General features: G+C 42.9%; 1 protein-coding gene across 1 annotated transcript in view; it reads right to left on the bottom strand.

Moving 5' to 3' along the window:
- Positions 1–26,353, bottom strand: part of grm7 (glutamate metabotropic receptor 7) — a 205,661-nt gene that overhangs the window by 120,627 nt on the left and 58,681 nt on the right. The window contains exon 2 of the mRNA XM_029501966.1: positions 15,546–15,762. Within this exon, the coding sequence (XP_029357826.1) occupies positions 15,546–15,762 (217 nt within the window). The remainder of the gene's footprint in view (positions 1–15,545; positions 15,763–26,353) is intronic.

The following is a 26,353-nucleotide window of genomic DNA, read 5'->3' on the forward strand; positions in this document are numbered from 1 at the left end:
GCTAAATTATTTAAAAATTGCGCTTTAAAACTGCTTGCAGCTTCGGCTTTATGCTCGTTTTTATTTTCTCACTTTATTTACAGGCTTTTAGCCGACAAGTCTTCTCGCATTAATGTACATTCGGCACGATTTTGGAGGTTGGTGCTCAAATGCTCGCAGTTTCCATTTGAATTACAGTTGGAAACCCGCCAGCTTGTATAGACAGGAGTGTGCTTCTCTAAACCGTGTTCAAATATTTGAAATACCACAGGTGGAGTCCACTCAAGGCAGAGAGAAACGAGACAGAGCCGACTCAAGAAGTCTTCATTGAAAAGGAGCTGCTCAATGACCCGACTGAAGGTAAATAATCCGGGTCAAACATTACTCCAATACAAGTTAGTTATTCAACCTTTCACTGAAGTCGAAGTACTGGAGTACTTTCATTTTAATTCCAACTCATTGTTGTATTGTTGCCCCGATAATTTACAGAATCTGATGACTGATACAACCTACTGAACACACTGGCTTGCTTATAGTGCCTGTTGAATAAAGAGCTCATAAAATATGCTATGAAGCTGATAGAAATACGATTTAATCGACAAAAGGACAAGCGTCGCTTTTTCTTTCTTCTCTAATTTAAATCACACACAGATCGCATTTTAGAAAAGGAAAGGAATGACAGCCGCTGGCTTCAAAGCTATAATTAAATGTAACAAATAACGAGAGCCTTCACAGAAACATGCTGGAGTTAAAATTACAATATTTGTCTTTCAAATGTGGTGGAGTAAAAGTTCTAGAGTTCCAACAAAGATAACACGAAAGATACTAGAAAAATTTGGATTTAAATTGAAATCTAATTTGTTACTGTCCGTCTCCAAAAGAGTCCAGAAGTGCTTTCAAACTGTGGCTGGGAATTGTTGCACCAAACTTTAACTTGAATAGAGTCAAACCATCATGACTCACAACATAATGATGCAACATAATGATATAAAGCAGGTGTGGATGAAACTGAGCGACAGAAGTAAAGCGCCTCGGCCCGCTCGGTGTGACGGGCTCATTCTCAGTCGCCTTAATCATAATTGAACGGAGGAAAATGAGTCAGCGAGTCTCCACATCGCAAGCACTGCGTCTTTTGTGCGTCTTTTGTGCACTCACACACAAACGTTCAAGGGATTGATGATTAGATGGCAAATTCTTTCCTCGCGGCTGCGGACATTCCTGATGGGCAACAGCCTCCCTCCCCGCTTCCCCCCTCCTCCAGCACAGATACACTGATAAGCACGGACAGACACACAAAGACGCACATACACCTCCCCGGATTTGTAATCAATCCAATGCTGTTCCTCATCTCTCCTAATGAAAGAGGAGATGCTCAACAGCAGGTCCCCTCTCTAATCTTTCTGCTAACAGAAGGCTAATAAAGGGGCCAGAGTCAATTATTGGCCAGAGAAATGAACATTTGATGAGCTGCTGATAGTCAGGGGAGACAGCAACTAGCATTTCTATTTTCTCCAGGGCACAGCGGGAAAGTGAGTGAGAAGGGTTGGAGGGAGGGGGGGGGGGGGGGGGGGGGGGTTGCCATTTGGTGTGCACAAACACACAACAGCAGCCACCCTGAGTCCCTCAGCAGCTCCGTGCTGGAGGTGTAGTCTATTTGCGGGAATGGAGACAGACCTGAAACAGTCAGTATTCCTCATCCTCTAGGTTTCCTCCGAGCCTTTGCAGATTCAAATGGTTGAACACGGACGTCTGTTGTGTGTCCCCCTGCGCCTACAAGCAACCGGGCTGCTGCACGTCAACATTGCTGTAGCAGTGAAATCCCCCCTGGCTCTCATTCCTCATCTGAGCCTCATTTTCTTTACTGAAGAACGTCTTGCTAAAAGACGGAGAAGAAAACGTCCACCGTAGACTGTATGTAAGAAACTAATCCTTAAGTGTCTTAAACCTGTTTTCTACCAAATGGCCATCAGAGGGCACAAAAAACAGGCCAGACTGTATTGAATTCTATGGGAAAATAACCCTATTAAGCTTAGTAAATGTTTTTTCGACCAAGTTTGTGGTTTCAGTCTCGCGTCTTCACGGCAAAGATTACCGTCACCGAGCTCCTCAATGACAGTTAAAAAAAAAAAAAAAAAAAACTTGTTGGAGAAAGCCAGCTTATTGAGGTGGATTTAAAACAGATGAAGTATGTGTCAATTATTAAAAAAAAAAAAAAAAAAAAGAGACAGAACAACACAAGAAGACAGAAACTGTTAGTTACAGTCAAACAAACATATATAGGAGAGAAAAGACGACGTGAGGAGGAAGGAAGGAGCTCTTGTATCGCTCACAAAGACAGAGGGAGAGAAAAGAGAGGTGGAGAAGAGTACTTCTCATTTGATTGAGTGCAAAGCATATGGCAAAGCAGAGGCCATTACAAGGTGGGGGGGGGGTAATGGGAATCTCACACTCATCACAGAGAGGCTAAAACCGTCCAACCAAAGGCAGCAGAGCCAACCGCAGCAATCCTCGCTGTCGGACAATCGCACACCTTCAGAAGGAAACACAATGGGCTGCAAGTAATGTTTGTCACACGGTTTAATTAGCTGTCTGGACTATAAAACATGCGGGAACAGTAGGCAGCAGTCCACAACTCGGAGATATTAAATTTGACGTCAGTTTGTTTGGGTTTTTTTTTTTTCGGTGTTTTGATATTTAATGAAGAATTAATCTCGTCTTCCGTGTTAAGGTGGTTAATTATAAACCAACCAGTCAAAACATTATGACCACATGCGTCATGTTGTGTTGGCAGCAACGGCCCTGATCAAGACCTTTGAAAGTGAGCTGTGGGATCTGGGCCAAGCAGCAGCTGATCCATTTAAGTCCTGGATGTTGTGAGGCAGAGCCTCCGTGAATCAGATTTGGTGGTCGTCCCGCAGATGCTGGATTAGACGGAGATTTGGGGAAGTATGAGCCGAGTCAACAACCTGAACTGGTTGTTTTTCCTTCAGATGGCACCCGAGTCGTTTTCGCAGTGAGGCTGTTCTGTGTGTTTTGACACTTTTCTATCAGAACCAGCAGGAACTTCTTCGGCACATAATTACCAATTTTCCTGCTTCAGCACGTCAACTTCAGGACTATATGTTCATTTGCTGCCTGATTCATGGCGCCCACTGACTGCTGCCATGGTGACCAGGTAATCGGTGTAATCTCCTTCATCTGTCACTGTTATGTTTACTTTATTCATCCCAGACTGGAAAACTGAGACGTTACAGCAGCCACGGAAACACAAAAATGTGCTGAACGGACAATCTGTCCAATAAATACGACACTCCACCCGCCTGATGACCCCAAGGACATGTTAGCTAGTTAGATATTATCTTTAGGGCACATAGCGCAGGGCGAAAGTTTGTTGTTAGGAAGTTAGTCAATGAGTCTGGTCCATCTTTTGTCGCACAAGTTTCTTGTGTTTAAAAAATTAACCGCACAAGGCAAAGTATGCGATAATGAAATAACCAAAAAACGCAGAACTAAACAGAATTTCTCAGAATCTTTTCGTGACAAAGCGCAAAGTGTTTGTGAAAAATAAAGCAGCGAAGTGGCCTCATGCTTTCAGACCCCACCGTTCAGTCTACACATGCAATGTATAATTGACGATGCGTGATGTGCAGAGCAGGCAATCCATTTTTGCTCTCAGGCTAAGGGGAAAAAAACAACAACGAAGCATTGTTGATTTATTTATCTTCTCAGACTTACATTATTACATGCTTGCGGCACACATTATGGGTTAGCACGCTGTACGGTAATCACCTGTTTACATATCCGATAATGAGCAGAGGTGCACGCTGCGCCGAGTGCAGCAGGAGAATCGTTGTTTCAGGGAATTTGATTATTTAAAAGCGGAACGATGTGCCATGAACGTGCTGAAAGAAAATAAATCCCAGGCCGATGTTTGCTGTTTGGGATTAGATTTTGCCGTGATATTGACAGATGGAGTGAGTCGAGGTTTAAACCGGAGAAAGTCAGGTCACAGCTCGATGTCGTTATCCATCAACGTGTTGGAGAACCTCCCCGTCAAAAAACAAAACATCTCTGCAGCTGATGAAAATGATTCAACTGAAGCTCCTTTTCGACTTTTCATTGGGTTTTTCCATTGATTTAAAGCATTGCATCATTTAACGTGATTATTTTCTGTAATACTTTCTTCAGATTTGATGTCTGGTTTCATTTGCTTCAAAACATCTTTCACTTTCAGCATATTTCATCATTACTACTTTGCCTTCAATTGAGTTTTTAATATTCTTTATTTAATTACTTCTCAGTTTTTTCCCCCCTTTCCATCAGTTTAGACGACCACTTTAACTTTTTTTAAAAGATTTATTTTATTTTGTGCCAGTTTTGGTTTCTTCATGTTGTTTCTGTATTTGATGTCAACACAAAGTCCCTAGCTGCTGCAGTCATTTATCATTTGGATCGAATTATTTGCCTGAAGTTCCCTTTTAAATAAACTGCTAAATGTTTGTTGACATGCCCAATTATTATTATTATTTTTTTTTTGTTGTTGTTCATGATTTCAAATTTCAAATTCAAATGATTTTCATGATTCAAACAGGCACTTCATATTTTATGAGGATCAATGCTTCAAGCTAATGTTCGGTTAAAAAGCCACGATTGTTGATACATTCACTACTCACTATTAGCTAAAATAGTTTTTAAGCTGCTACTATCTGATTGGTATGAATCTACAATATACTGGTGGTGTGGCAGTCCCTTTGTGTTGCTTTTGTGTCTTCTCCAGTCCTGATGTTCCTGGTTGTTTCGTGTATATTATTAAACTCCATAGATTTGATTGTTGCGCGGATTGTGTCGACGTGGAACGTCTACATATCTTTGGCTCTCTCACAAAATGTAAATGCACACTGATGAATTAGTAAAATATCGGTCACATGTTTCGTATCATTTAATGGATTTTCCCAAACCAGAAGGCTTAAAAAGCTGCATTAAACTCTGCAGGGAATAAAACTGCCACAAGGAGAAAGTGAATCTTTCATTTTTTCTTATTCGGAAATGTCAAGGACACAAACTTGGTCTTCAGTTGTAGCAGCTGCCTGGAAACAAACGGCCGCTAAGATCTGCAACCTTTCAACTGAATTTTTATTTGCTTCACAGGTTCTGTTTTATAGGAAGATATTCTGCAAAGTGAGATGGTCTTTATTACATTTCTTTTTTTCCCCCCAGGTCTGTCTTTTTGACTTCGTGGCTTAACTGAAGGACACACATCCTGCTCTCATTGCTCTCCCGACAACGCGAATGCAGAGGGATTTGCAAGAAAGCTTCACCCTCAATTTGGCTTCCACATTATTTAGAAAAAGGAATCCGGCACTAAAACATTCAAAATGGACGCTGAGGACTGTGCAGCACTCAGCACTCAAACAACCACGAGACTTGGATGCATGTTTGGAATCAAAATGGGAGCGTAATGAGAGGTATCTGCTGAAACCAGAACAGTCACGAAAGTCGACGGCCGTGTCAATGAGTCACGCAGCGAGCCATTACTGACGGAGGCCGCGCCTTCCTCTTAATGACCAGTAACCGGGCTGACAGGCGTTTGACGTCCACAATGAGAGTTAAGTCTCTGTCAAGTCTGTGTGTCCTCCCGACGGCCACCATGACGGCGTGTGCTCCAAAACGAAACACGTCTCTCACATCGTGAGAAACGTCAGAAGCTCAGACATCCTACAACAAATATAACAGACCGCCAAAGAAATCCACTTCGACAACATCCTTAAAACTAACAAGGCAACAAAAAAAAACTCACTTCACATCTACTTAAAGAGTGATGATTTGGAAATTTAGAGGATGATCCAGTTCTGGTTGTTTCTGTCGTAGAAGCCAGATAAAATTATTAACATGTACGAAACGCAGACCGTATGAAAGGTCTAAAGTCAATTTCCAACATTAAACACTTGGCTGCACTAAATACTGAACATGATTAGAAACTTCTATTTGGAAAAAAAAAAAAGACTCTTTAATTCATCTACTTGACGTGCTGCTTGATTTAAACAAATGTTGTACATTTTCAAAATGTATTTATTTGAAATTAAATCTGCAGACTGTAAATGGGGTTAGAACATTCTTGACATTTGTTGTTCCCTATTTCCTGTCACATAGATGACTAGCATCTCGCTTATTGTCAAATAATTCCTGAGATTCAGATCAAAGCTATCAGATTCACTACACGCAGTACATGATGGAATATTATTATTTATGCAATTCTGTACGCTCTGTGCTAATGTTGATGCACTCAGTGGTTATGTGAGATAACGGGAAGTTAAAACACACAGAAAGAGATGCAAATAAATCACTGCAGACTTGTGATTCTTTAGATGTTACAGAATAGCGGGGGAAGAATTTTTAGACGATCTTTAAAGGGTTTGTTGTGCTGCGCTAACCTCCAAACATCCAGGGTAAACAAAACACTCACACTGAAGGGATATTTTTTCTGTTTTGCCTCTCGTTCCTCTTTTTAAAGTCTTTAATGTCGACGTGTTATTGTGCTGAAGCGTATCAGAAGGCAGACAACGCCTCTTCGACGACTGAAGACTCCACTTTGAAATATTCATATCGCTTCAACGTGATTTTGGGGGATGCCATTAAGCGCCTCCTTAAAAATGTTGTTTGGAAATTGTGGCACGTCAGATGTGTAATTTGCTTATGAAAAAGACATCGGTCGATGTCAATCTGATGGACGGATTTGGCTGTTTGCTGAGCTGCTGAGTCTAAGGGGAGGGGGAAAAAAAAAAATACTGATTTATTGTTCGTTTTACAAAACGGAACATTTAGGCGAGAGTAATACGAGTTACTTTGCATGAACGGCCGCCGAGAAAACATTAGTCCTGCTGTCGTCGTGATGAACTATATCGCTGAGCACAAATGTCACGTGTTTCCTTGAGCTGACTGATCTCTCCCAGAATGAGATCGGACTGGACTATCATTCCCTGAGCAACGCAGCGCGGTCTGATGAAGTAAGGTGAAACCACCTCTCTTTTCATCCATCGTCCGCTCCTTCCCGCCCACCGCCACGGCGATAAGTACGTGTCACTCCTCTGCTTATGGAAGCAAAAGAGACTAACAAACGGTTGATGGATGCCGTCCGGGACGCCGAGGTAATCAAATAGGCAAATTAGATGCCGCATTAGCTGGTGTGCTGCCTCTAATAGCTCTCCAGCCTGATGAATTTGTAAATAAACACACTGAGGGGATGTCTGTTTAAGAAGAAGATGGAGGAGGATGAGATGTGGGGCCCCCGTGGAACCGAGACACGAAGGCAGCGATGTGGGAACATCCCAACAACTCGATCAGAGAGAGGCCCCTGCATTCAATTTCAGCCAAGATATTCCAACTTTTGAACCTCCCGTTTGCACAGGTGTCGGTTTTTGTCGTCCATCGGTATGCTCACAATCACACAGACACTAACGGAAACAAATTTTTGGATGTACGTGCAGCGTCACACCTTCATCACAAAATTTTATTTGTTGATATCTATTCATCCAGATCCATGTCAAGTTAATGATTTTCAACAGCCGGCAAAACACTTTCTCTTCTAGTCTCGTTGGCCAATTTCTTTCTGAACGCCTCCTTAAAAATGTGGCTGATTTTAGACAAATACTGTGACATCACAACGTCACAGAAATCCTGACGGCTGGTTTTCCTTTATTTGCGCTCTTGAATTTTATTCCCTTTCAGTTCTTTAAAATCGGTACAATATAAATATATTTTTTTCTGCCATGTTTTTTTTTACATTCGTGTAATTGTTAATAATAGCATGGAAATTACATTGAGGATTTGTTTTTTATATGTTTTTTTTTTTCTTCTAACCTTGTGTTCCCATTTGTCTTGGGAAACAACCAATTGATAACCTTCTCTTTTTTTCCCCCGCATAAATCTGAATTACCACTAGCGTTCAAGCCGAGCCTGTGGAGAGTGCTAATTGCCTTATTTAATTCAGGGTGGGGTATCACTATTACTTTACAGGCCCCAGAGAGACTTTTAATGCAGCCCCGCTCCCCCCCCCCCCGCTCGCTGGAAACATCCAAATAATGCCTGAGCTGCTTCTTGTTCTGCTTCAAAGACGCTAATAAAGAGGGTGGTAACATTGGAGGCAGAGCTGTAATCAAACCAGAGAGGTATGATTAGTGCGACAAAAACGCTCATTCTTTCCTTTAGGTTAGATAGGATAAAATAATAATCCGTCATTATTCCCTCAGATGGAAAATATGAAACACAAAAAACAAACAGTGTGAAGTCAAAAAGACGACATAAATAAACACATTTCAACAGAATTGTACCAGCAAATCTATGAAAAAATAATAGTGACATTGTGGGTACGACTTATGTGCGACAATTAAACACATTAAAATCTGCGACCTCTGCAGAGTCCCAAATCGGAGGATGCCAACCTCATTCACAATTTCACTGTGAGGAAAAACAAATGTGGGCTCATTCATATACACATTAGTAACTACAACTCAATTAATGAGGACATGATGAGGATTAAATCTACTTCAAGCAACGAAGAGACGTTCTGTAGCACCTCAGTTATGGCGGACGTTGACATTTCCAGCAGCACATGTGATGATTCAGCCTTCAGTTAGAAGTGCGACTTCATGAATAATGCTGACGTTTATCGACACCGGCTCTGCAAATGCTTAAATTTTAAAGCAAACAGTTGCAGCAGGTATACATTTTTTATGACTGTTGTGATTTTTAGTAACACTTCACTCAGAAGCTCGCACATGGCAAATAGCTCAGAGACATTAATACCTCCTGCTACACGCTGCCAATACCGAGTTCAGATGGTATTAAAGGGGCTCAGTTACCCAGTCAGCATTCTCCAACTCTAAAGAAATGGGAAGCAAATATCTCACAGTATTTTCCTGCTGATTCAGAGATAATAAGGGCGGATTCCCGACGGCTTTTTATTCTGTGCGCCTGGATTTAGGAAGCAGCAAAACAGTAACCCCTGATTAGAACGTTCCTTTGAGACTCCAGATTCTCCTCCTCAGATGTGCAGATTAGGTTCAATTTCACACCCGAACCTGAACTGAACGAGATCTGAGAGTTTGTTTTTGTAATTATTTTGCAGAGACGGAGAAAGATTTGGTGTAGAGAAATGAAATGAGTCCATAATTTATCATTTGTTTCCCTCATTTTGGCCCCACTAAGGTGGATTTGTTTAGATTGAAGCTCCAGTGTAAATAATGTACGTTCCTCTGCTGAAGACGACTTATTTATATTCTCATTTATTTTTAAACAAAGCTGAAGACAAGAATATGGAAGACTCACTCAGCTGCACGCACAACGTCGAGCGTGGCTACATCACCGTCACGTGTTCAGTCATTTATCGGCGGACTCAGCCCTGCTGAGCTTAAAATAAAACAGACTGACAGCAGGAAAATGATGCTGTGTCATCCCGTCAATGTTTTCAACACTTGGACAGTCTATGAAGACAAGAAGAACACAGAAATCTTCTCGAGTTACAACCAAAAACTCAAGCAACGGCAGCTCATAACACACGAGCGGTCGTGTTAATCTATATAAAAAATATCTGAAAATGTGAAGCTGCCACCCCCCCCCAAAAAAAAAAAACACAGCGAACACCAAAAAAACTTCACCTGACATTCAGTTTAAAAAAAAAAGCAGCTGGACTCTCACCAGCATTACTGGGAAAATATTTAATGGACAGTTTGGGACAGAACACGCTGCTCTGTCTGCTGGTACACTGCACATCTGTGTGAAAACTGGAAAAGTTGGAAATGCGAAGCTGGGTGATTTGGGGTTTTGCTTCCTCTGGTCCTGGACAGATCCACATCCTGGAGGAGAAAATAAATTCCTAAATGTATCGAGGTCTCTTCCAGGTTCACATGAGGGTGGCTGTCTACCTGCTGAAGCTCGGGGTAATCTCTAAACCTTAAAGGTCAAAGTAAATCCACCGTCTGGAGCGGTCCAGTGAGAGCCCAGAACTTAATCTGATGTGGCGTGACCTGAAAAGAGCCGGTCCGACTGGACCTCCTGAGAATATGTCTGAGTTGAAGTTTTTGTCTGGGCGAGGAAGGTCCAAAACTTCCTCCTGAACACTGAGCAGCAGCTTGTTGAGGACCTGGTTTCGGGTTTGTGGTGCCAAATGAGGATTGGAAGACACCAAATATGGGGATTCGCTTATTTCTTCCAGCAGCACTTTGATTAATAGCATAAAACGGACACAAAAGATTGTGATTGTGTTTGTGATTTTAAGTCAGGAGCACTGTGTTTGTTTGAATTTTTGACAGATATGAAATTCAGATCACATTTAATGACCAGCTGAGGCAGAAAAACCAACAGCTTCACTGATTTTTCTGCATAAACACTCTGAAATTTGCGACTGCAAGCAGAGCGAGCCCGTTATCTATTTCAGCACACTGGATTTGGAACATGCTGCCTCATAAATAATAAAAAAAAATTTAAAAAGTCATTTTTTAGAATATGGATGCCCTTTTTCCTGCACCACCTTCATCAGGTCTCCATCCATAACGCAGGTACGTTTAGTCGATGGTCATAATGTGGTGAAGCGTGCTCGGTGGGATGTCTGCTCCTGTGCATCTTATTAGTCAGAATCCAATTAATGAAAATGAATATTTTTTTTTTCGCCTGATGGAGATAAAATAGGTTCAGTTTCTCCAGAGCTTTTTAAATTATTCTGTTAGGTTTGAGCTCCATTCAGAAGCAGAAGTCTTCCTCGTCTTTCCAAAGATGGACTTTCTACGTGGAGTGGACAAGGACTGTAAAAAGTCTGAAACGATCTGAACTAGAAAGCGTCCTCGTTTGTCTCTTTTAAGCTGAAAATCTGTTGGTCAATCGATCTGTAAAACTTCCTGTTTTTACAAAAAAGCCTGTGGACATCAATACTGAAGCAGAGGGGCAGTCAACTACGACTCCCAGGGTGCATTGCAGCGATGAAAAGCCAATCAAAGAGCTTCAAACGTGGCCACGTTTGCTGCCAATAACTGGTGAGAGCTCACATAATTTTCAGTCTCCAGATCGGTTTTGGATTTTCATGGATTCTTACAGAACATACGCAAATACTTGGAGCCAAGAAGTTAATCCACTGAGTTTTACGATGCAAACTGATCAACCTGGACGTTGGTCACGTGATTCAGGAAAGACCTCCCACCGGACAGCAGGGCATCAACTCACCATCAGGGGAAGCTCGAGCTCGCTACCCGGTCATTGTTGTAGTGCTTCTTATGAGATACATGAATATTTTTTAGAGAATAAGCGTGTTTGCTCCATCTGCATGTGGCAGCAGCCAACGTGGGCGTCAAGCTTTCAGAATCATCCCGCGAATGGGGAGCCATCATCCCTCAGATGTGAGCTTTGTGCTTCTCGCCGCCGTGGCTGCACCCTGAGAAAAACACGTGTTGTTGCAACTGCGTTTGTGTCGTGTTGTGCTGCAGCCAGGAGTCAGTCGGCTGATCAGGCCAGTGAGGGAGAAGTTTGGAAAAAAACTTCCTGCTAATCAGTCGCCAACCACCTGACTAATCGCTCTCAAGGCTTCCTCCCTGCTTTACCGCCTGTGTGCGTGCGTGTGCGTCAGCTCCTATCTTCAACGCCCTGCTGGAGACCAACTCTGTCTAATTACATTACTGGTTCTGTGTTTGTGAGTGTGTGTGCGCCAGAGTTTGCGGATACGTGTCTGAACTGATAGGAGCAACCGTCCCACAATCAATACATGGTGGCTTATACCCAAATCTGCAGATAACCTCCAAAGACCCGCACATGAATGCAGCTTATCAAATATTTATCAGTCGCCCAGACGGCTAAGGAGGTGTAGTCCCATTCTTGGATTGATAGCGTCAGAAATTAGAGGATTTAGGAGCAATTACCAGACCGGACTCCGTTAAAGACGTTAAAGAATGCTCCCTCGCCGCCTCGCCAAACGATGGTTGACACAGGAAGGAGACCACTGTAGATGTTTGGTCGACAGTCCTGCAGAGGCGTGGCTCATCTACCATGGTTAAGATGCACGTTTTTACTGAGAAATGTTCTGTTATTTCGTTTTGTTTTTTTTTTTTCACAAAACTCCCGGAGGCTGAAAAGAAAGCTTGATAAGATCGTACCAATCCTGACTTTCTGAATCTGAGTCTCCGGAAGCAGATTCTCAGTCAGACAGCAGCTGCGGGCAGCGAGCCTCTTTATAATAGCGCTGTTTAAAAAAAGTAAAAAAAAATTTACAATGACATCAAACTTTAAATGCGTATTTTAATGGCGGGAAGGTTAATTAGGATCCAATCAGCTGACTGACAAATTGAAATGATCCAGTACCAGCAGAGATAATGAACGCGTCTGAAACTGGCCCCTGCACAACCACGACGGTGGAGGGAGGGGGGCAGACAACCATCTGCCAAAATTGTTCATTAAAATCAAAAATGAACTCTTCAGAGTTGTTTCACAGTTCATTAAGTGCATATTAAATATTCACCAACTGCAGTAAATACCCAAACGAAGCTGGTTATGTAGCTTCTTGAATCCAACACTTGTTTGTTCCTGTTATGATCGTGTTGGATATCATTCACAGTGATTCCGGTTTGATACGTCAACATTTTGAATCGGAACAAGCCCAAATGAAAATGAAAAAAGAAGCACATATTCTTTTTTTTTTTTTTCACGGAATTACAACACGTGAGTGAAATATGTTTCTTTTTTCTCCTGATCTTGAATATGAGTGACTCCGGTCTGGGATGATCCTGCAAACTTTTCTACAGTGTCATTGTGATGCCGTCCATGTGTGGCTTGACAACAAATTCTTAAATTAGAGTGGCTGCTGGTTTCATCAGCTCATTACAATTAACCCCTTTGCGTTGTGTTCGGTCAAATCTGGGAAATTTAAAAGTTTAATCTCTGAAAACTGTCTGCCATTTTAATCAGACTGACCTAAGATTCCATGACTTTGTCCGCAAAGAGGATTTCAACACACAAAATAAATTATATTCATTTGCATGCAGTTTCATGCGTTTTATTGAACTTTTGTTCATTCTTTCAATCATTAGAAACAAACGGAGGAGAATACGATTAGTGTAAAAAACTGAGCTCAAGTACATCCTCTGTTCGTGGGTGTGTGTGTGTCCATCTGACTAATAAGGAGGCAAACACACACGTGGGTTCCCTTGCAGGAGCTACGGGAACCTTTGCCCAGTATGGAAACACCTGTTGGCAGTTCTCTCAGTTCCAAAACTGATGGAAGAACTTGGACATTTTTTCTTGTAGCTTTGGTGCGTAACGCGGCTTTGAGGCTTTTCTTGAAGTTCATTGTGTCGTAGCTGTTGGTGGGCCTGCAGGAAGGCGGACTCACGTGGCTCTTTTGGCCCGGGCCCAGACCCGGCCAACAGGCACTCACATACAAGCCCCGACCCCAGGCCTGGCTCGGGGGAGGGGCCTCGGCATTGCCAGTCAGGGATGTAGCTGTCCTGTGCGTGCTCTTTCCGTCCACAAGGGGGTTTTAAAACTGCTCCACGCTGACCTAGAATTACCGAGGACCTGTTTGCTGTGGCCATTAAGCCACTGACAACATCGCTGTAAGGATCATCCGTGTGCTCAGACCTCTCCGCGGCTCAAGGAGGCAACATGAAGGATGGACGGTGAGATAGACAGTGACGCCGCCGATGTACTGGTCTGTCTGTGAAGAAGGAGCTGAGCCAAAAGGCGAAGCTCTCGATTTACCGGCTGATCTACGAGTCATGACTGGAATGAAAACATGCTGGACTTTATTGTTTCTTAACAAATGTCCTTGGTTACTCTGGCTCAAAGTAGTCTGTGCTAAACTGTACATTATGGTCAGTCTGATTATTTCTTATCGTCAAAATTAGGACCCAAATTCAGGTCGTATGAACTCAGATCAGGCAATCATCAGGCAATAAAAAACAAACAGTTCAAAACTTCAAAATCAGTCTCTAAAAAAATTCTACCTAAACAGGTTGTGAAGATATATAAATGTATTATTACAGTTTTTTTTAACTGTTGTTTCTGAAATTGTTCAACGTGACATGAACACAGTGTGAGTTAAATATGAGAATGCAGTCGGGGATTAAGGCCTGAGATTTCTCCCTGAATGTGCTTTCAAAAAAGGAGTCTGGATGCCGCTCGGGCTAACTCTGACAGGGGGCAATTCATTTTTTCTCAAACCGCTATTCAAAAAGCACAGCAGATCAATGAGCGAGTGAGTTACGCTTTTGTGGAAATATCGGGCGGTTATTTGTTGTTAGCACAGTTAAGAGATTTCTGAGCCGTCCTCTGTGCTCCCCGGCAGCGACGTGTCCTTTAATAATCCTCAAAAAACTCCCCGGCACATAAATGTCAGGACGCATCCCAACTGGTGAGTTGTGAAGAGTCATCAGATTGTTCTAAATGTCACTGAGATTATTCAGAGCGATCAACATGACTATGTACTCTAATTAATTCCTTTCAAGCTCATGTGAGCTCACACGGTTACAGAAGTAGAGGGACGTGTCAAGACATGATTTGGGCCTCTGAAACCGCGAACACGAATCTCATATGTGCCGGATTATCAATCAGCATGTCCTGTTTGCAGCGCGGCGGCGGATGTGCGGGAAGCACCGAAGAAAACTTTAACCACAGTCACGTTCTGCGCCTCTGAAAAGTTACAAGGACGGAGCTGATTTACAGACGCTTGTTCGTGATTGACATCGGAGGTGACGGCGTCCTCTGGAAGTGTAATCCACCCCGTTATGACTCGGAGAGGCAGTCTGACTTTTGGTGGCGACTGAAGCGATGTGATATTAAAGGTTTTAAAGTGTCTGAGCGGGAACAGCTAGTGAAACATGTTCGGATACAGAACCACCATAGTTTCCTCTCTTACCACAGCGATCAGCAGCTTATATGTGCAGTTGGCCATTAAATCATCCGTTCGCAGCAATCAAGTAGTGTTCAGTTTTCAGCTGCTGTTGTTTATCTTTACAGTTTTAATTATATTCTTTCATCACCTTTTTACTTCCTGCCAGCTCGTTTTGCATAATGACATGATATATTGTGATGTTTTTGTTGATGCGTGTCTACTATACAATTACACTCAGGTACCTTTTTTTTTTTTTTTGTAAAGCACATTGTTAGGAGAAGTGCTAATATAGAGATAATATTCTAAAAATACTTCAAGTGGTCAAAGTTGGGGCTCTTGAAGTTTTTTCAAAGACTGTGTCTCGTCTCTACAGTTTTATGTTTTTCTCAATCACAATGACAAAGAGAATCAATATAAATCAATTTTTTTATAGGCGACAGGTCCAGGTCTGGATCGATTGGATCTGGAGCTGTAATTTTATAAACGTTATCAAGGACTGCTCGACTTGCCAACTCTGGTCTGGCATTTTCATGAAGGATCTGAAGTGCAGGGTGAGAATCATCAAAACATCTCCTGCGTATTCACCATCTTTTTCTGGATTCATCACCGACGGTCTCGTGTCACTTTTTACAATTTTAAGGCAAATATCCCAAAACGATCGTCGTCCGCCCCGCTCCGAGCACACAGCTGCCGGTCTTACCTGCTTCTCTGGAGAGCTGCATGAAGGCGTCCACCCCCTTCTCGCCGTAGCTGCCCTCCGAGGCCACGGTGGAGACGTAGTTCCAGCCCATGGCCTTGACGATGTCCACCATCGCCTGCGCCTGGAAACTGTCCGGGGGCACGACCCGGGAGAAGAAGTCATACCGCCGGTCGTCGCTAAGCTCCGGGGCCGTGGATGCATAGCTGATCTGAGGGATCTGGAGGGAGAAGAAGAGGAGAGGAAACATGGCGTCAGGATGTTCGTTACTGCTGCGTAATTTTATCATTACGACACCAGTAAAAATCGATTGTATATACATGACTGAAACCTGAGGTGGAAATCTGAAAAAAACGCAATGAGGGCAATAAGTTTTTGGTGATTACACAAAACCTGCGAGAGGTCAGAGATAATTTAAACTGTCAAATCCCCACACAAAATATGATCTGCCCTCACACGCTCACATTATGTAAATGTACATGAGCTAAAAGCCCAGAGAACCCTAACCCTAACACTCACCCACAGTTTGTTACACAGGGATCAATATATTTGGTTTTAGTAATTGATTAATGACAAAGATCTGGGAGCAGACTGGATTTCATAAATACAATTTAAATACTTTTTTCCCCTAATGATTTTTCTTTTTCTGTATTTTCTGGGACTTTATTAGCTTTAAACTTTGGTGGCTTTAAACCCATTAGGCTGTTTGAACATTTCAGGTACCGTCCAAAAAAATCAAAAATAAAAACCTAACCGCAGGAGAAAAGGTTTTACCATCCAGAGTTATTGCTGATTGAAACTTTAACGTTCAATAAAGGCAGTGACATCTTCCAAGCTGCACGTCTGCACCCGGGCGTGTCTCCATACGGAGCTGGCACACCAAGTCTTATGATCAAATATACGACTCGACTGCAAATTCAATAGAAAATTTGATTACTTTTTTTTTTTTTTTAAATACACTTGTGAAATCATTTGAAGAAAACAGGAATGGAGACAGTTGGAACCCGAAACCTAACCCTAACCCTAGGTCAATGCAGGAGGCGACGCTGCGTTTGAACTATCAACATGATGGCCAGTGAAAGATCCAAACGCCAAAAGTACATTTTTAAAAAATATCTCATCAGTCAGAAAAGCAGCCAGAAGTAAAATTTGGACACTGATGATCAGGATGCTCCTCCAACTTCCAAATTGACTGGCCCAGCCATCGAAATCGATGCACGAGCACCTTTAACCTAAAAATAAACTTATTTTCTCACAGTTACAGGAACTATTAGTTCAGTGAGCGAGTGGGGAAGCTCAGTAAGCAGAAACGTTGAATTCTGTTTCAATGAGCTCATAAAATACAAGCAAGTAACCGCAATGGATGTTTTACAGATCATCTTTTTGCTGCGGTTCTTGCACATCTTATATCCCACAGGCCCACCTAAATTAATATTTCTGGTTATGCTCCTGCAGACAGGGAAAAAAAAAAAAAAAAAAAAGGGCTTCACAACTGCTGCTTGTGAAGCCCTTTGCTTCGAGCGCTCTGTAATAATTGAAAGCAGTTCTGATGAATCTGTCAACATTTCTAACTTAAGGCCAGATAATCAGAGAATAATGTTCAGACAGAAAATCAACCTTGAATCATTAAAAATAATTCACACGATCAGTGCGGGAACGCAGAGAAAGAAAGAGAGCTCGGAATATTCGAGCATTTCTGAGACTGTCATAAAATATTTCCATTTTTATGATCCAGTATTCATGCTGTTCGTTTGCAAGCACTTTATCAGCTTATTTAGTAAAACAGCACAATGAATGTAACCCTCCACTCCCTCAGAAAGCCAGGAAAACAAGAAAACAATAAAACTACATGTTCCATTAAATCCCAAGGCCAGAAAAATTTAAATGAAAGTTTCTATTAGTAAGAAACTTGCACAATCAGACTGGAGAGAGAAAAAAAAAAAGAAAAAAAGAAATTAAGAACTAAAAACACCCTTTTTGTTTTTTTTTAGCTGCTCTGCATGTTGTGGTGCCGGTCTGGGCCCAAAGAAAGCAAAGTAAAGTGAGTTTCCGGTTGTGTTTGTCAGTGTCGGTCTGAGTGCAGCGGTGCAGCCGTGAAACAAAGCCTGGAGTCTTCACCAAACCGGGCAGCTTTAGTGGCTTTGTCCTTGAAATGCAGCTAAAACTGTTTAAAGTTTTATAGTTTCTGACTCAAGATGCCACAAAGGCCACTTCACTGGCCTGTGGGGATAGATGCTGCATCATCCACACACACACGCACGCACGCACACACACACACACACACACACACACACACACACACACAGTGTGGGGTGCGTTTTGGCTGAATAATGGTCGCAGGTCTCAGCATTAAAAACCTCAGGGAACCGAAGACACCTTCAACCTGTTCCTGCGTCATCACAGCGACTGTGGACGTCATCCTGACGTCCCCCAGCGAGAGACAGAGGACAGGAAGACAGACAAAATGGCGATGAGGAAGAATCTGCACCGTGCTAGGTGGCTCTGCCTGTTTTTATTCTTTGTCTTGATACATTCTGTCTAATTGTTGTGAATTTTTCCAGCAGTTTGTTTCTTTTCAGGGGCAATGGATACTTTCCATTTTAATAAGAGTTTCCCAGTTTAGGATCAGTAAAGTACGTCAATCAATCAATCAATCAATCTAGAAAGGAACCCAAAACTTAACCAGCATGAATTAAAAACTTATCCACACAGACGTCTGATTCAGATAATTACATACAAACAGGCAGAACGGCAGTTCACCAGCTGTGTTGAGATATCACATTCAAGAAGCCAAAACCACCGCGACCTTTCACCTTCGATTACTAAAATCAAAGGCAGAGTTGTCCATGTATCCATAGCTACGCTACAACCAGGAGCAGCACAGCTGGCTCGGCTACTTTTAATGGAGACGGGCTGAGTGGATGGAAACAACTTCAGGCTAAATAAACAGGAGTCGGTTTGTAGCCTGAAGGTTTATTTAGTAGACTACAGGAACATTAAACCTCCTGCTCACATCCCTAAAGCAACGCCGGACATTGGAAACAGCAACTCTGAGGACCTGATGTTATAACAGAAATGTGGATGTGGCCTCTTATTGGCTGGATCTGACGTTATACTCCTCAGCCTGGCGAGGCTGCTGAGGACCAGCGGCTCCTCAAACAGCCCTGCGTGTGTTTTTCCCCCAGCAGGTAACCGGTTGGCTTTCAGACAAAGAGAATGGCGGCGGGCCAGCCGAGTCCACCTCCTCGCTGCCACCCCCCCTCCGGCGGGGCACACAGCTGCCCGTCACGACTGAGGTTGCCAGATCTGCTCAGTGTCTGAGCGGCGTTTCCTCTCAACACTGACGAGCGTGCACACACATACTGCTCCAGTCACATTAGATGAGCCATGTCGCCGTATTTGTGTTATTGTGATGACACATTCGCAGACACACACTGATGAAAAGCGATGGACACTGAGTACAGGTCGAGTGCAGCCGCTGCTGGAGGTTTTGCTTTTGTTCTGTCTCTCAGCCTGAGGAGGGAAAGAAGGAAGGAAAAGGAGATGACGGAGAGACAGAAGGTGAAAGGAATCATTAGAGGATCCCAATTATCTCCCCCATCCATTAGTCTGTCCCACTGTGTGACAAAAAGGATATGTGCAACCTGCACACACTGAAGTCCCCTAAATAACCTCAAGTTAGAGGTGGGAGGTGAAACTAATGACAAGCCTGACAGGAGAGGGAGTGAGGGCGGGTTCGAGCCAACAAAGCTGCTGTAAAGTAGGAGGGAGTGATGCTTTGTCACACAGGCAATCCACAGCGGGCCAAAGGTAAAGTGTTCTTTCATCAATATTACTTTAGTTTAGTCGACATCCTACCTCACTAGACTCTCACGTCTGGGAAAGTTTGAAGACAAGTGTCCTGAGACGTTAAACTTCTTAAATAAGCATTGATTCTTGCTGATATTTCATGTGTGGAAGATAAAAAAAAAAAACAAAAAAAAAAACAAGGCAACTAGTTTCTTGACAAAACCAAAGTTTTAATGAGTTCCTTAAATAGTGGCTGATTAATTTTTTCTTTGTTCATCAATTCATCATTGTAGCCTTCAGCTGCCTTTCACATCTAAAACTCATTTTGCGAGAAAGGAAACGTCAATGTGGCAACACTCGGCCTTAGCCTGTGGATTTATGATTTATAGGACGTACAGTAACATTCAAGTGATTTATGATTCAATATAATGTAGCTGTAAGCAGATATTAGAACATTTTAAACATTTTTTAATACATCCCGATGGTGTTTTACTATATTATGCTTCTTTATCATGTTATACAGCAGATGTGTGTCTTCAGGGGGGAGTTGTTAACAAACACACCGACCCCCAGAATCACATTGTAGTCTGCTATATAATGTATATTAACACCATAGATCTTATTCCAACACAGTTAAACAGACAAATCCAAGTTCATCCCTCAAATATTTTGCGCTGAAGCATTTCTGCTAATCTGTGTTCCCTACACATCAACCCCTCAGCTCATCGCAGAACTTTGAAGGATGTCCAAACTGGAAAGGGAAACATGGAAGCCGCTCACAACTCATCAGCGGCTAGGAAACAGATGAGGACCATCAGGTGACCAACACGGCGTGGGGGAGATCTTAAAGAAATAAACCAAACCAAACCCCGCCCTCCATGATTGATGGCTTGACCATCCCTCTCTCTCTCTCCTTCATACCTTGCTGGCATCCCTCTTTTATTCCCCTGGACATGGAAAGGTCAGCGCCTTGACGGCTTCAATAAAACACAACCTGCACTACAATGTGACAATGCCTAAAGCCCACATTGATCCTGGACAGAGAGAGGATGGTGGGGGGGGGCAGTCGGAGAGAGGAAAACACGACCTGAGCTGGAAGGTGACAGTGGCTAAAGCCGCATTGATTGAAGAAAGGAGGCAACAGGAGGAGGTGTGGGACAGAAGAAGAAACATCGAGGGAATGGGAAGAGTCGGAGCTGGAGTGAGAATAACAACGCAGGTGGGAGAGATCGAAAATTCATTCAGAGGCCCAGAAGCTTGTCTGAACTTGAACTGAACGACAAAAGAAATCCCCCCCCAAAAAAAAAAATTAAAAAAATAAAAAAGACAGCAAGTGAGAGTTAGAAAAAAAAATAAATAAAAATCTGGCTGACCACCACGTTACACCAAACACAGTTATCGACATTTCCCTCTGACATTTGTGCGGGGCTCCGATGGCCGAGGACTCCAAATTATTGACCTTCCGCTCAAAGCTGATGTCTATTAAATGGCTGTGCTTGTCCGGGGAGTGGCGCCGGGTGATTTGTGATGACAGGAAACGCTCGTGTCGTGTGGCCTTTCCGCTTCCACAGCGTGGGCCGGACTTCTCGTCGAAAGCGGTGGCCCGGAATCAGAGGTGGGGACCGCCATCGGCTTGGATACGACACAGGCGGAGCAACGAAGGGGTTTGTTTGGTAAACCGTGGAAATGTTGGACTTTTAAATGACAGGCAGGTGTGTTATAATTGTATGAAAACCGAAAGAGCTGAAAAAAAAAAAAAAAAAAAAAGACGCCATAGGGCAAACTAAAGGATTATCAAAATACTGGAGGAGCTTTTTCTAATTACCACAGCCGCTCTCCAACAGGGCAGCGCCGAGCATTAATTAGACTGATTAAACACTGTGTATGAATTCATGGGTGTGTGAACGTGTGTGTGTGTGTGTGGATGTTGTGTTACGTCACGAGTCCCCGTTCTCTCGCTCCTCGCTCTACGTCTGTATCTCTGACAGATCTCTCTATTCTCCGTTAATTAGCCAGCAGGCCACATCTGGTACATGAGGAGCCCGACTGAACCGAGCGGAGTCGACGGGGCCAACGCAGCACATCTGGCACACAACGGCCGCGCTGACCGGACACCCCTCAGTAACAAAAGCCTTGTGTGTCTGCGTGGGTCTTGCGTAATTTGCTTGTTTGTTTTTGTGGGTGTTTGTGCGTTTTAACAGACTGTTAGGTGGGGTCGCCCCTCCTATGCTGACACGTCTATTTCTTGCGTTATTCCATTTTTCATTCCACGCTGTGTGAAGAAGAAGTGCCGTTTTTGTGTTAAACTCGACATTCGTTTGTCAGAAATCAGACACTTTTAGTTGCGGTTTGATCCTTCCTTTTGCTAACACACTGTTCCGCCTCCTCATCCTCCTTTCAACACGGGAAACTTTTCACTTTTGGTGACTTCCTTTTGTTTTTCACTGGGGAGGGTAAAACTGTCACACAGATTATTATCAAAAGGGAAGATTTCTCTGAAAGGGGGAAAAAAAAAAACATCCTCTCGCTTCATAAGCGTCATAAATATATATATTTTAATAGATCACACAAAGCTGAATTTAATTTTTCACTTTCTTTACTTGCCATAAAAGACAAATGAGCTACTAAGACATTTTTAATTAACATTTATCCAAGTTCATGTTAACTGATTTTGGCTATGGCTGTCAATCACGCTTAAGGTTTTTCAACTACAAATCCCATAATGCTCCAGCGGTGACTGGGGAGTTCAGTGATGCCGCAGATTTAGTAAGTAATGCTGCGAGCTATTGCGTGAGCCCTGCTTGTTTGTTTCCAGCTCTTGTTTGCAGGGAGTCGACTCTCACCGGCTCATGTTTATTACTGAGGAAAACTGAAAAATAGGAAAACTGCGAAAAGTTTTGCCCTCATCGGGGTCTCGCCGCTGTATTCACAGCTCTCTCCAGCTGTTCTCCACAGCTGTTGTTTTAACTCGTTTGGATTTTATTTTATTTATTCCCCCTTTTTTTTTTTATGCAGTCATCTAATGTTTTTACATGTGTACACTTGCATTGCGTCTAATCAGCGCTAACTGACTGAGACGGATCTTGAATATTAAGTCGTTACTTGCTGCCAACAATCTTGTCAACTGCCACCTACAATCAAGTCAAGTTTATTTGTGTTCCCATCATTACATACAGTTTCCCAATGAGCCTGACAGTTAGCAGCTGAATAGTAAACAGGAGGATTGATGACAAAAAAAACCAAAAAAACCAAAAACAATAATAAAAAGGAATAAAAATGGTCTCGGCTCTAAGTTGCTCTCCAATCTGGCCCCATTTACACCAAAAAAGGGTGATTTAATAAAATAACCGCTCACGCTGAAGATGCATTCATTCAACAAATCGGAAAGCGTCAGCATTTGATCAACGGATAATCCATTGATGAATAAATTGCAGGCAGCATTTGTAATGGGAAAAGCCAGCATATGTTATTATTCCGGACAGTTAAGGGTCAGTGTTGAAAATGTAGTTTTTATGTAGCAGGATCTGTGAAAGGAAACCTGAAGATTAACTTGCTGATTACATCTATTCACGCTTCACAAGCTTTTATAGTTTGTTTCTAGAGCGCCATAGTAAAGAACCCTTGTATTTTTCTTTTTTTTCTGTTAAACAACAACCACCACCAGAAAGTGTAGAGTCGCTCTTACACACTCCATCAGTACTTCAGTGTTGTCATGAATGTGGATTAGATCATGCAAAACCTGTTTCCAGATAGCTATCCGCAAACTAACGCAAACATGCAAACGCACGTTTTTTTAGGCAAAAAAAAATGAGACAGAGGTTTTGTGGAGCTTCAGCAGCAAACAACGGCTGATAGAAATGTAACCTTAGTTGCTATGATAAACCCAGTGTTTATTTTCACTGAGATCTTCCACTCAGCGATGAGGAAAGATTACAAATGCACCCTGCAGGTACATTTACATATTTTCAGCATCTAAAATGCCTCTCAAACCAACTGGAGAGATGATTCGAACACTCAGATTTCAGTTTGCCTTGAACATTTCCTTGAGCTTCCTTGCTCTCGCAGATCTCTTGGTGTTTTTTTTTTGACGGTAAGGAAGGACCATTTTTAAAATATGCTGAGAGTCAGGTGAGCCTGACCCAAAACGTTTGGTCTGAAAAGGCTAAAAGAAAAAAAAAAAAACATATTAACAGGTATGTCTCCCGCAGGAGCACGTTGTTGACGTCATCAGTCACTGACGATGATCAACGGCAGGAAATTACAGTCTTCACAAGTCACACAGTTTGTGATTGCGTTCATTTTATCTGCGTTATTAACGTTATTAACCAACTTCCTGTTCAGATGATCAAAACCAGCCTTTACAACTGTGTGAGATGAACCAATTATTGTTTTGTGGTGCATTTTGTTTTACATTTGGATCTTCGCCAACACAAACAGACCACGCTGGGACCCGAAATCCTCACGCAGACTGAAGCCTGCTCACTTCTGAGGCCTCGGTTGGGATAAACACTCGAGGTGAAAGGCTGTCCGCAGTCAATAAAAGTCCGTTCAACGTCACACACACACACACACACACACACACACACACACACACAGCGAGCCTGTGCATGAGAGAAGCAGAAACATTGTGTCCTAATCACCCTTAATTACAGTGACCCCAGCTAGCTCAGAATACAGCAATCACTGATTTCATTACACCATCTCATTTTCCCCGACATCCTCCTTCTCCCCCTATCTCTCACAGTCAGCCATCACACACACACACACACACACACACACAACGGTCAAATTTTGGCACCGAAACACACTAATAGAAAAACACACATGTGGGCTCATGCATTCATCAACATGCTGTTATTTTCCCAGCCTGCCGACGGATGGGTAAATGAAGCAGAAAGCAACAAGCTACTGCGTAGTTATACACTCCCTGACTCATTGGATGTATGTGTGTGTGTGTGTGTGTGTGTGCCACTGACTGACATTTTGAGTTCGTATACATTGTTTTTTATCGCTGTATTTGTGAAACGGTGAATCAGCCTTCAGATAGACTGATTCAAGCAAGAAAAGGAATCTGACAACCCCGCCATCTGACAAGGCCGCTCGCTGACTGACTGACTCACTTTCTTTATCCTTTTATCGTCCTCACATCTTCCTCCTCGTTCGTGTCTCCCATCCTTCACTCCTCTGTCGCTTGTAACCTCCTTCGTCCATCTCAGCTTTCGGTGTTTTTGCTCTTCTACTTGTGATAAGAAGTGTCCTTGGATGCTAAACATGAAGACTTAAGTATTGTTTTTATCGTCCATGATCATGGCCTGGATAAGTTCAGGTGCAAGAACTACTTGGTTAGGGGAAGGACACTTCGTAACGCGGTTAAAAATAATGACAGCAAAAGCGTAGTTTGGTTCTACAAATGTAAATGTTTTTATTGCACATCGATCGGCCCCAGCCTCCTCCAACTCCAACTCAGGCATCACGCTCAAAAGCCGACGGAATCACAGCAAAGAGGATATCCCCATTTCAGCAAATAGATCCAACTAATGTCTCCTCCTTTCCTTCGATGAGCAAGGATCCAACGTGTGGATACTTTGCTTCCAATAACATTCCATTCATAACGCAAAAAAGAAAAAGGCTTTAAAACCTTACATTTCTTTCTGAGAAAACATTAGCTATTGTCGAAGATGGTTAGCAAACAGGAACAACACAAAAATCCTCCATAGACCAGACGTCCCATTTGGGCTCAGCCCCTGAAGTCGTCGACAGTTAAAAAGGACATCGCCAGTTTCCTCGCTTTGCTCTCGCCATAATAATGGTGACAATGATTCAGTGATTTATGTGGGCTGCTCTTTTTCCAGGGTCGAATGATTGTACGACGTACATCTTCAATGATTTCTAAGAACAACAATGGGGTGCAGAAGTTTGAATTCATTTTGGATTCTCTCTAATCCACGCACACATACACACAGAAAATACCAATAATATTATGAGAAATGTCCCTGAGCAGCGGACACTTTCTGCCCATTGATGTAACTTCTGACCACTAACTGTACTCCCATTCTTGTTTAAAAACTGATGCAGCCACTTGCAGTAAAAGGTATCAGATAAGTCTGTTGACTGAATCATACAGACAAGCTACAACACCTCCGTTTCATTCCTGCACAGCATCACATTAACTGCTGATTTTACGTCTCTCATGCACAACCCAATGTCCCAGAAACTCAGTAGCATGCCATTAAATGTGGTCGGGACGCTTTGTGCTTACATAATTCATTAGGAGCACCGGGCCCTTCTCAGTCGTCAGTGAGTGGACTAATCCTGTTTAATCTGATGCTGTTAGTTCATTTGTCCTACATGGCCCTCGATTCTCACCTCAGCCGTCACTCTGAGACGGAGAGGAGGGGGAGGAAAATGTAAGAGAGCTGACGGGGAGGGAGAAGAAAGGAGGCAAACATAAAGGAGGTGAGGAGAAGACAGAGTACAAAGGAGAGGGGGGTCATTAGAAGAGGAGGGATGAGTTGAAAGGTCCCAAAACACTTCAGTGTTTAAGTAATGACCCCACTGCCAATTAAATTCTGAATGACCCCACTTATTTGAATGGCAGAGTTCCAGTTACAATGAACATTTTAATTTAGGCCCATCTGAGGAAGCTGGCTGCCGTTATTCTGCTCGGAAATCATTTCGAAATAGACCTTTCCGCGCACTTCAGTAATGCCCAGAGCCTCGGCTGCTAAAATAACCCTGAACGGGACTCAAAACGACCAAAGATGGAAGCCAAATGACGGCTTAAAGACACAGGATGGCCGAAAGAGAACAACAAAGCGTCCAGTAGCATGAGTGGCAGCTTTTTTACGCCTGCGCCCGGGGGCCTGCTGTGTCACAACACGTCGGCACTTCTTGATATCCTCTTTGATAAATGGAGTCGGACAACATACGCTGTCGGGACTGGGCCAGATGAAGCCGTTTGGTGCTGCTTCACACCTCCACTCATAATTCTTCATCTGTAGTGAAAGACTGAACCTGATGAT

The sequence above is a fragment of the Echeneis naucrates genome, chromosome 5, assembly GCF_900963305.1.
Source record: "Echeneis naucrates chromosome 5, fEcheNa1.1, whole genome shotgun sequence".
Classification (NCBI taxonomy): domain Eukaryota; kingdom Metazoa; phylum Chordata; class Actinopteri; order Carangiformes; family Echeneidae; genus Echeneis; species Echeneis naucrates.